Here is a 10,809-nt window from a genome sequence, read left to right on the forward strand (position 1 = left end):
GAACTGGTGCATTGGAATGTTAGTTTAATAGATTAACTTTGGGGTTTACAGCATGAGTACTTGCCACCTGGGCCTTGGGAATCTTCAGTGAGAGAGTTGCCTCTTGGGTTTCTCTGTGCTTTTTCCAAACAGTGTTAGAATCCAAGACCAACAAAATCCCCTCCCTAAGCCTCCACAAGGGCATTTTGATGACTCACAGCATGTGGAGGCACTCTCAGCAAGTCTTGGTGGTGCTTTTGGTTTATGTTCAGGTCAAGATATGGTATTTTTATTTTAAACTGTCAACTGATTGTAGGTTTGCATTATTTCAGATAGGTTTGAAGCAGGCTTTGCTCCAGCACACAGGTTCTGCATTCACAGAACATATTCTGTGAATATGAAAAAAAGTGAAAAAAGTCCCTAATTGATACCAAGGCTCCACAGGAGGCAGCAGAAGCAGAGTTAATAAACTCTTGAATTTAATTCACAAGCCACATCAGTGGCTGATATTTTCCATTCTGTTGAAAATATAATTTCTAAAAATAAAAATTTTCAAAAACAATATGAAGAAACCTACACGGGTTGGAGAGCAGAGTAGCAGCCTCTCTTGTAAGATAAACTTTTCTGCACAGTAGTGATCCTACCTGCATGCTCAGTGGTAAGAGGAAGACTTACTTTTAAAATGTCATAAATAGTGCTGAAGAGTGAATGTAGACGTGGCATGGAAGCAGAACAGGCTGGTGCAGGACTAGGCTGCAAACTCAGCAGCAGCAGCACAGAATGAGAGCACTATCACTTTTAGCTGGCAGCTAAAAAGATCCATTCCTGTTATGGATCCCTTAAAAATGTTGAGCAGTGCTCTGCAGGGAATTTAAGGCTTCTTAAAAGCTGTGTTTGTCTTGATCTTGGAAGAAATTCAGTGCCCACGTGTTGAAGATGGCTGGTGTAACCTGCCTGCACCCAGTGCTGACATATTCAAGACTATTTACAGAACTGCAAGAAAAAAGAAACTCCCAGCAGCCCAAAGTCCCCACTCCCAAGTGGGCATATGCACATGGACTTCTCCAAGCCTGGATTTCCTGTATTCCAGCATTCACTTGCTCCCAGGCTGCTCTGGAAGCTGCTGCATACCATGTCTCACTGCTCTTACCCTTGTGAGGGGGTCAGCTCCAGGGGCTGTGCAATCACAGACTGCTTTGGGTTGGAAGGGACCTTTCAAGGCCATCCAGTCCAACCCCCTGCCCTGAGCAGGGACATCTGCAGCTAGAGCAGGTTGCTCCGAGCCCACTCCCAACTCACCTGGAATGGTTCCAGGGATGGGGCAGCGACCACCTCTCTGGGCAGCCTGGGCCAGGGGCTCACCACCCTCAGTGTCAAAAATTCCTTCCTTCTCTCTAGTTTAAATCTCCCTCTATTAGTTTAAAACCATCCCCCCTTGTCCTGTCCCAACAGGCCCTGCTCAAAAGTCTCTCCCCAGCTTTCTTCCAGGCCCCTTGAAGCCCTGGCAGCCTCCAGCAGGTCTCCCCAGCTGGCGCCTTCTGCCCGGCCCAACTCTCTCCTGCTGGGCTCCCAGCAGAGGGGTGCCCCCCTCGGGGCATTGCTGGGGCTCCTCTGGCCCCGCTCCAGCAGGTCCCTGGCTCTGCTGTGCTGAGGACTCCAGAGCTGCCCCAGCACTGCAGGGGGGTCTCCCCAGAGCTGGCAGAGGGGCAGGATCCCCTCCCTGCCCTGCTGCCCACGCTGCTGGGGGGCAGCCCAGCCCAGGCTGCTGGGGGCTGCTGGGCTATGAGCTCATGGGGCTGGCTCCTGGTCAGCCCCAGCACCCCCAGATCCTTCTCCACAGGACTACCCTCAATGTCAGGACTAGGACCAGATGGTGACCCTTCACAGATCACAGTGAATTGATTTATCAACTTACTTATTCATGATCTAACAAAGTACAGGAGAGTGGAATTAAGAGGTGAAGGGCACATTAGTTGTCTCTAACACAGCAGAGTGGACCCAGTAAGACACGTGGTAACTGGTGGATAGACACGTCTGGTGGCAACACACCTACTGCAGGGGTGAGGAGCAGCAGGAGGGAGGTGTGGTGGCTTGTGGAGATCTTGAACTGCTGCAGGTCTTTGCTTTGTGAGGCCTCTGCTGCTTGCCACGTTTTCCCTGTGGCTGCTCAGCAGAGGGTAGCTGTGTGCTGGGGCAGGGCTGCAGGCCCCACCACGGGAGAGATTTTAAGAACAGGTAAGAGAAACGTTCTGTCGGGGTTGTGGAGGTATTTTGGAATAGAAAGCAGCCTGGTTGTACTGTGTTTTCTTTGTCTTTATGACACCATGGAATAGCCACGTTCAGGGAGTGTGAGCCATTCTGCACACCAAGACTGAGAGAGTTTTTGAGAGAAAACAGTTGTGTGCAGTTGACATTTACAGGGGAAGTGCATCAAAGAACTACACGAAAATTTCCCAGGCACTGTAATTTCTGGTATTTTTCCAATTGCAGTGCTTGACTTACAACCTTAGTGCGTTTTCTGTGCTGTGAATTTGTGTATTTTGTTTCTGGTATTTTTCAATTGGCTGAAAAATAAAAACCATCATTTTCTTCTTTTGTCTTTACAGACCCCAATTTTGTACGTACTTTCCTTACCACGTACCGCTCCTTCTGCAAGCCCCAGGAGCTGCTGAGCTTACTGATTGAAAGGTAAACAGTGGACATCCTTTCTGAGGACCCTGAAATGCTTTTTGTGTTTCCCTTCTTGAGTTCTCAGTGCTATGTGGTGCATCTTGTAGTGAAGTTCATAAACCAGTAACTTTTAAAGTGGGATACAGCAAAACGAGTGTCCTTTTCCCAGTTTAATTCAGCTCCCTGAGTTGTCAGCCAGAGCACTTAGTGAGCCTCTGCTGTGGGGGGGTGGTGTTTTGAACTGCTTAACTTGATCATGAGAACATGTCTGAGTATGGCTACGTCTCCATGCAAATAAGAACAGAAATGTTCTAAGCAGCATGTTTGAAAGGCACCGACTGCTGATGTAAACAGCATTTTAATACACTGTGATAAAGCTGCTCTTAAGCTTTCCTCTAATCCTTGTTTAATCAAGCTAGCAGGTAGTTAAAAACCTTCTATCCTAGTCTAGACGTCTTGTGATGACCAGAGACCTGGCAAATGATCAGGGTGAGAGCTGGGTGTGTTGGCAGCACGCAGCCAGGGCAGGAGGCAGTTCCAGGCAAACTGCATATCAGACAGAGCTTTGAGTTTCACTGCACCGAAGCGTTTGCAAGATGCAATTGTGCTTCATGCCCTATGTGAAGGGTTTGTGTTTTATCTTAATGGCCATGTGTTGTGGTTGCTTTGCTGCCCAGGTTTGAGATCCCTGAGCCCGAGCCCACGGAAGCAGACCGGCTGGCCATGGAGAAGGGCGAGCAGCCCATCGGCGCCGACCTGAAGCGCTTCCGCAAGGAATACGTCCAGCCCGTCCAGCTCAGGTCCAGCCCCTGCACATCTGCTCTGTTTAAGCCACATCTCAGCTCCCCGATTATACGCTGATCCTGGAGACAGTAATCTCTTTTAGAGACTGCTGTGCTGTTGAATAGGGACTTAGCACTGTCTGCAAGCAGGCTAATAGCCCAGACTGGGTTCCGATTAGTCATCCTGGCTGCTGCTGCTGTTGCAACTGCACTTTGGGTCTCTGCTGCCTGCAGCTGAGATCCCCACCCACAAGAAGCTGTGTGGCTGCCACGTAAAGCGGGTGTGGGTGCGAGATGCACAACTGAAAGTGTTTCTGGCTGCCTTTTGAATGGATCCCTTGTTCACAGGCCCTATGAAGATCGTTTCTCTGTTCCCATTTTTTTCAGGCCTGCTGGTATTTTACTCCCTTTCCCAGCCCCGTTGATGTATTTGCACACAGACAGGGAGACTCTTGTCTGTGCTGCACATTGCAACGGGCTGCAGCGAATCTTCAAGGTCTTGCTGACCAAGCTATCTTGGGGAACAATTAAGTGTTTCTAGCATGAATGAGGCTAATTGTTTCCCTGACAGGGGTCGAGTCAGGAGGAGAGACAGATCACAACCAATATTTGCTCCAACAGCTTTCACTCATTAAACTGTTTTTATTAGTAGCATCAAGATGTTACTATTGGTGGCAGGTAACTCTACACAGGATACCCTCTGTTATCCAGCACAGATGTTCCTAGTGACATCTGTGGAGAAACAGCAGTTAACCCCAAGTGACACGCCAGTACCTTCAGGGTAGGTGTGCAGAAAGTCAGTTAGAGTCCCACTTTCATCAGGTACCTCTGTGCATATATATTAAAAGCTGTAAGTATGTTACACTGCAGCTTTCATCCATAGGTAGCTGCCGCCACCTTCCTGGATGTAATCCAAGACACACAACCTCAGTGTAACCTTGGTCCTTGTGTGTGCTCGCGGCCTTGTTCAGAGTTATCAGGCCCTTGGCATTCTCTGTTTATCAGCTCCTGTGGGCTCAGCAGGACCACTAGTCTCCAGAGTTTTCAGTTCTCAGGAGAGCTTCACACGCTGCCTCTCAGCACAGACTGTCCCTGGCTGCAGCTTGTGCTTCTCTCTTTCTGCATCCATCCACACAGGCACCTACAGAGCACCCATGGGCTCTTCTGACATAACTGCCTCAAGAGTTTATGGCTGTATTGCTTTTGTTGCTACTTTTTATAGCCTCCTTTGCTAGCTAGGCTGGAAGTTGCTTGGGGACCTCCTCCTAGTGCCCCTCTTTGTGGTACAGAGATCTCCCTGCAGGGCTGCTGACTGCCACAGCCAAGCAGGACAAGTGCTCACCGATGAACAGGAACTTGCAGAAAACTTTGAATCAGCAATTAACCTTGTTTCTTGCTATCAAGTTCTAAAATCAGTTTAGTGCCTTTGCCTCCATACGTTATCTTTGAGTTGTTTGAAACTTGTGCCCAGTTCCAAAGTTTGCAGGGTTTTTGGTTTTGGTTTCTGTCTACTTCCCTTGTTTGAGAGATTAGGATCCCTCTTATGGTGACAGCTACTCTTTGCTGTCTGATTCATGCTGTGGCTGGTGAGCTGAGGCCCTTACTGATGCCTGCTTGATGAGATATGGTTTAAAGCTGCTATTTAACACACACCCTCCTGTGACTTACAGTTAATCTTTGAATTTAGGATGTCCTACATGCTTCTAGTAGCTTGAAACTCTGAAGTGTTTTACAGTTGAAAACAAGTGCCTGAATTTGAGCCTGTTAGGTCGATATGCCCAGCACTTTGTACATTCCAGTACTGGTAATAGCACTGATCTCTACTTCAGAGATACCTGAGAATTGGGAAGAAGGTGGAGAATGTGAAGATGCTTATCCCTTCCTTCCTCCCCATCTCTTAGAAAATGCTGTAGATGTGCTGTGCACTGCAGAGGCATGGAAACAGTAACATCTTCTAGATGAAATGCGTGTGAGGTCATGAGAAAGAGTTAAACTGGAAGTGCAGTCAGCAGAACCAGGCAATCATTCTGGCTTCTTCAGTATAACTACCATGATATCTCAAAGGCAAAGACAGATTAGATAAGATCCTGCATTACTGTTACTGGCAACTTGTTTCAAAACGTCACTCCTTTGGATGGTTAGAAGCTGTCATTAGTTTCCAGACTGAGTGATCTCATTGGGTAGCCATTCTTTCGTGTGTTAAATCTGATTCTTTGAACACACTGGGAAGAGGAGAACTCTTCATTCTCCATGTATTCACACAGGGCACCCTCCATATGACTAAGGTAAACCAGCCAGCTTCTCTGGAGCTCTGACTCACAGCAGACTGGCAGATGACCATCAGTTGTCTGCCCTGTCCCTCTCAGATGGTCTTGCCCCCACTCTGCAGGGCTGAGCCACCACAAACAGTATTCTGATAAACAGCTGGCACTGGTTTACCCTGGGATCCTGAGCTAATGTGGAGCAGGGGATTTCAGCAGCACTTTGCTGAACCACTTCTGCAAAGGCAGTGGGGCAGGAGTGACCACATCTCACCATAACCATCTCCTCCTCCCAGACCATGGGTTCTCCATTAACCCCATCATCCTCTCCCACCATTGAGTTGGCACAGAGAAAATCTAGTTAATGTAGATTTTTTTGCTCCCTTTTCAGGTAGGGTGCACCCCAATAAATCAGAAATGTTGTGCTCAACTTGTTTACCTGAAAAAGAGGTAAACGAGGTTTTCATTCTGATGCACCCTAAGAGCAGACAGCAGAAGAGCAGCTGTAGTTCACTTTTAGAGGCTTGTTCATTAGTGGTCTGTTTAAGAAAGTGTAGAGAAAAGAGAAAGTTTGGTGTTCTTCTTGAAGCACTGGGTCTGGTGTGGCCATTGTGTAATTCAGAAGTTGTAAAAGTAGGGCAGTGTGCTTGCAGTGACTTCTGAGCTGAAATTTTGCATAGGAAAGAAACAGTTACCAGCTTGTTTCTTAGAAAATGGCAGATTCTAATTATCTCTTTTAGTTAAAATGAAAACAAGAAAAACCCGTGAAAACTGCATTAGAAATGATTTTATCTGATTTTTTAAATTTTTTTTTTTTCTATTCTAAAACCACCTCAATGCTAGCACTCTCTCTATAAAAAATGCAAACTATACATATGCTAAGACTGGGAAATGAGGTTATAAATTCCTGGGGACTTTTGTGGTCACTGGTGCTGTGCTTGGTCTTTGTCCCTCTGTCCATCTGTATTTTGATGGTCGTCAAGTGCACGAATCCACAAGTCATTTTAGTGTTCCCATGGGAGGAGCCTCAAAGTCCTTAAACCAGACCATAATATTTTGGTGTCCTGTTCTCCCTCAGAATACTGAACGTGTTCCGTCACTGGGTCGAGCACCATTTTTATGACTTTGAAAGAGATCTGGAGTTACTGGAGCGACTGGAGACCTTCATTTCCAGCGTGAGAGGTACACTAACTGGTGATCCTGTTGTTCTCGCACATTTTGGGTACAAGCTGCTGGGTTCATCCTGACAGATTTTAGGCAGGAGAATATCTTTACACACACGAGTAATTTTAATGCCTTCAACTGAGCTGTTTATGAGACTCTCCTTTACATGAGCAAGCTTTGGCCTGGAGCCTGAACAGCTTACCAAAATTACCTCCAGCATTATGACATTTACCTTAAGTGTGTTTACATCTGGACAATAATGTTCATCCTTGCCTGACCCTCCAATTCAGACCATCACCTTCCTCCTCCTCATGTTGTATTCGTAGAGGATTCCTTCCCTGTTGGTTACTGAGACTAGTTTTTTTTTCCACCTTGTCCTTTTCCCACTTATTGACAGTTCCAGTTGAAAATATTATCCTTGCAGGAGAAGATCCTTGACCCAATTGATGGCGTTTCCTCTGGAGCAATCTCTTAGGAACTAGCAGGTTTTGTGTTTTTTTTTTAGTTTATCTTCTGCAGGGGTCCCCATGTTAACAATTGCTGACCAGAGAGGAATAATTCCATTTTAGTCTCTTAAAATCTATTTGTCTTGAACTGCTGAAAGTACTCCCTGTCCTGTCCACTATTTGTGTACTGTAAACATTGGGCTGATACTGTAAACAAGTTTTTCTCTAATCTTTTTGCTCTGCAGTGCCCTAGTACAGCACGTTGCAAAGATCTCACTTGAAGCTTGTAGAATCATAGAATCACCATGGATGGAAAGGACCTCCAGGATCATCAAGCCCAGCCTTCCTCCCAGCATTTCCCTAACCACTAGACCAAAACTTGTTGGGTTTAGTTCTCTGAGTAGATGAAGCGAACACTCAAAGTTGAGGTGGTTGCAGCTAAGAGGGGAAAAGTAAAATGCAGTGTATACAGGTTTGCTTTTTTCCACTGAAAAACCATCACTAGATGTGGTTAAATGCAACTGGGCACCCAAAAATACAGTCATGTGTGTCTGTATTTGCCAACTGATGGAGGTGCAAGAACCCATAAGAAAAAAATAAGGAATTACAAAGAACTTCCATGCAGCAATGTGGAATTTCAAGTGTGTACAATTGGGGGTGGGGTTGGTTTTATTCAACCAATGGACTCTCTGGGTCCAGAGAAGGGCAGCAAAGCTGAGGAGGGGTCTGGGGAACATGTTGTATGAGGAGTGGCTGAGGGACCTGGGGGTGTTCAGTCTGGAGAAGAGGAGGCTGAGGAGGGCAGTTATCACTCTCTATCACTCCGTAAAAGGAGGTTGGGGTGAGGTGGGGGTTGGTCTCTTCTCCCAAGTAGCCACCGGTAGGATGAGCAGAAATGGGCTGAAGTTGCCCCAGGGGAGGTTTCTGTTGGATGTTGGGAAGAATTTCTTTCCTGGCAGAGTGGTGAGGCCTTGGCCCAGGCTGCTCAGGGAGGTGCTGGAGTCCCCATCCCTGGAGGGGTTCAGAAAACATGTAAACTTGGCACTTGGGGACATGGTTTTAGTGATCATGGTAGCACTGGGTAGATGGTTGGACTTGTTGATCCCAGAGGTCTTTTCCAACCATAATGAATCTATGATTCTATGAAATTGCCAAAAGCCATTTCAGGTAGTATTAAAAAAGGAGGGGTTTTTTTAATGATTTTTATTTTGCAGGAAAATCCATGAAGAAGTGGGTGGAATCCATAGCAAAAATCATCAAGAGAAAGAAAGCTCAAGCAAATGGGATTAGTCACAACATCACCTTTGAGAGCCCTCCTCCCCCCATCGAGTGGCACATCTGGCGTGTGGGGCACAGTGAAACCCTGGACCTCATGACCCTGCATCCCATTGAGATTGCTCGACAGCTGACCCTGCTGGAGTCTGACCTGTACAGGTGGGGGCTGAACTGAAACACATCCTTTCCAGATTATTTGAGCCAGGAGGAGTCCTAAGCTGTGAAATCAGTGAAAAGTACCTTCCCTTGAATTTCAGAGTCGATGGAACGAGGTTTTCTTGCCACCTGTCTTGTAGCAATATATGCAAGGGAAAAAAAATAGGGTTTTTATCTCTGTATCAGACTTCTGACAGTATAAATAAGTACATGAAGGATCCTAAAGTACTCCAACTGGTACATCAGGGTCTTCTAATTCTGTTGAGGTTTTTTGGTCAGAATTACTCTGCTGTTTCCCAGCTCTGTTGTTACCTGGGGTAAATAGAGCTGGCCTGGATGGGAGAGCTGAGCTTTAGGGGGTAGAAATTCATTAAGGTCTTACAAAACTCAAAGGTGAAGCATCCTTTTGTGCTTCAGTAGCAGCAGGTTTTCCAATGAAAGAGGCCGTTTTTCCAGCAGGTTGTTCAAAGTACATCAGCTTCCTATTTAAGAAGAAATTGCAACTGTCTTTAAGATGCTTTTTTTATGCTTTCAGGAAATTAAACTTACCCCTTTGTAATTTTCTTATCTGCAAATGCCTATTCAAAAAATGCCAATTTCAATTAAGATAAGAATGTGTTTCCTTCTATAGTCAAATGCTCATCAAAAAGTTATTTTAAGTAACTGGTTTGCAGTAGATTAGATTGGGTTGTATTTGTGAAATATCAAGGCATGATTAAGGGAAGAAATAATCTTTTAGTGCAAGCAGAGGGCATACAATTATTACTTGTATTGAGCATTCTTCTGCATCTTGCTTTGTCATTATCAGGGCAGTACAGCCTTCTGAACTCGTTGGTAGTGTGTGGACTAAAGAAGATAAGGAAATAAACTCCCCAAATCTACTGAAAATGATTCGCCATACTACAAACCTCACTCTTTGGTTTGAAAAGTAAGTACAGGTGGTGATAGTGCAGTGGCATTAAATCCTACTGGAATTCAGAGAAATGTTTTCCTGCTATTTGAAGTCTCTTGCCTTGAATCTTGAGATGGCTGCAGGGTATTACAGGAATTTCAGGGTTTGGTTCAAGGGTACATGCCATGCCAGTCACATATGCTCCCTCTTCCTGAGATGAGCAGATTAATTTTTTCCAGTTATGTCCACTTGGTCAGCATAGGTCCTGCTTGCATTTCTTCAGTCCATCAGAAGGTGCTGAAGGCAATACCGGACTCAGCATCACCTTTCTACATCTTTGATGAAAGCACTGTTGTGTCTGTCCCATTGTCTTAGTCTGTCTCCCTTTACTGAGGTGATTGTCACAGGATCCCAGCATGGTGGGATTGGAAGGGACCTCTGGGGATCACCTCATCCAACCCCCCTGCTCCAGCAGCTCACCCACAGCAGGGTGCCCAGGATGGTGTCCAGGTGGGTTTGGGATCCCTCCAGAGCAGGAGACTCCACAGCCTCTCTGGGCAGCTGCTCCAGGCTCTGACACCCTCACACCAAAGAATTTTCTCCTCCTGTTGAGATGGAACCTCCTGGGTCCCAGTTTGTGCCCATTGCCCCTTGTCCTGTCTCTGGGCACCACTGAAAATCAGAGTCTGGCCCCAGCCTCTTGCCCCACCGGGGGCCCTTTAGCTCTTGCTGAGCATTGATCAGATCCCCTCTGAGGCTTCTCTTCTCCAGCTGAACAGCCCCAGGGCTCTCAGCCTGTTCTCTCTCCAGTAGTTCCTTGTCTCTCTTGACCTGGAGAGCCCAGAACTGACACAGTCCTCACAGAGGTGGCCTCCCTGGGGCAGAGTAGAGGGTCAGGAGAATCTCCTTGAACCTGCTGGTCACACTCTTCATGCACCCCAGGAGACCATTGGCCTTCTTGACCACAAGGGTCCATTGCTGGCCCATGGGGAACTTGTTGTCCCCCAGGACTCCCAGGTCCTTTCCACAGAGCTGCTCCCAGCAGGTCACCCCTCACCTGTCCTGCTGCAGGGGGTTATCCCTCCCCAGGGGCAGGACCCAACACTTGCCCTTGTTGAACCTCATCAGGTTCCTCTCCACCCAGCTCTCCAGCCTGCCCAGGGCTCGCTGGATGGCAGCACAGC

General features: G+C 46.8%; 1 protein-coding gene across 1 annotated transcript in view; it reads left to right on the plus strand.

The window, feature by feature from the left end:
• SOS2 (son of sevenless homolog 2 (Drosophila)) overlaps positions 1-10,809 on the plus strand; it is a gene marked incomplete at its 3' end in the record, with an annotated part of 44,433 nt that overhangs the window by 24,733 nt on the left and 8,891 nt on the right. Inside the window, exons 11-15 of the mRNA XM_008944676.1 lie at positions 2,586-2,667; positions 3,327-3,449; positions 6,771-6,874; positions 8,517-8,736; positions 9,542-9,661. Coding sequence (XP_008942924.1) covers positions 2,586-2,667; positions 3,327-3,449; positions 6,771-6,874; positions 8,517-8,736; positions 9,542-9,661 — 649 coding nt within the window. The remainder of the gene's footprint in view (positions 1-2,585; positions 2,668-3,326; positions 3,450-6,770; positions 6,875-8,516; positions 8,737-9,541; positions 9,662-10,809) is intronic.

The sequence above is a fragment of the Merops nubicus genome, unplaced genomic scaffold, assembly GCF_000691845.1.
Source record: "Merops nubicus isolate BGI_N331 unplaced genomic scaffold, ASM69184v1 scaffold2037, whole genome shotgun sequence".
NCBI lineage: Eukaryota > Metazoa > Chordata > Aves > Coraciiformes > Meropidae > Merops > Merops nubicus.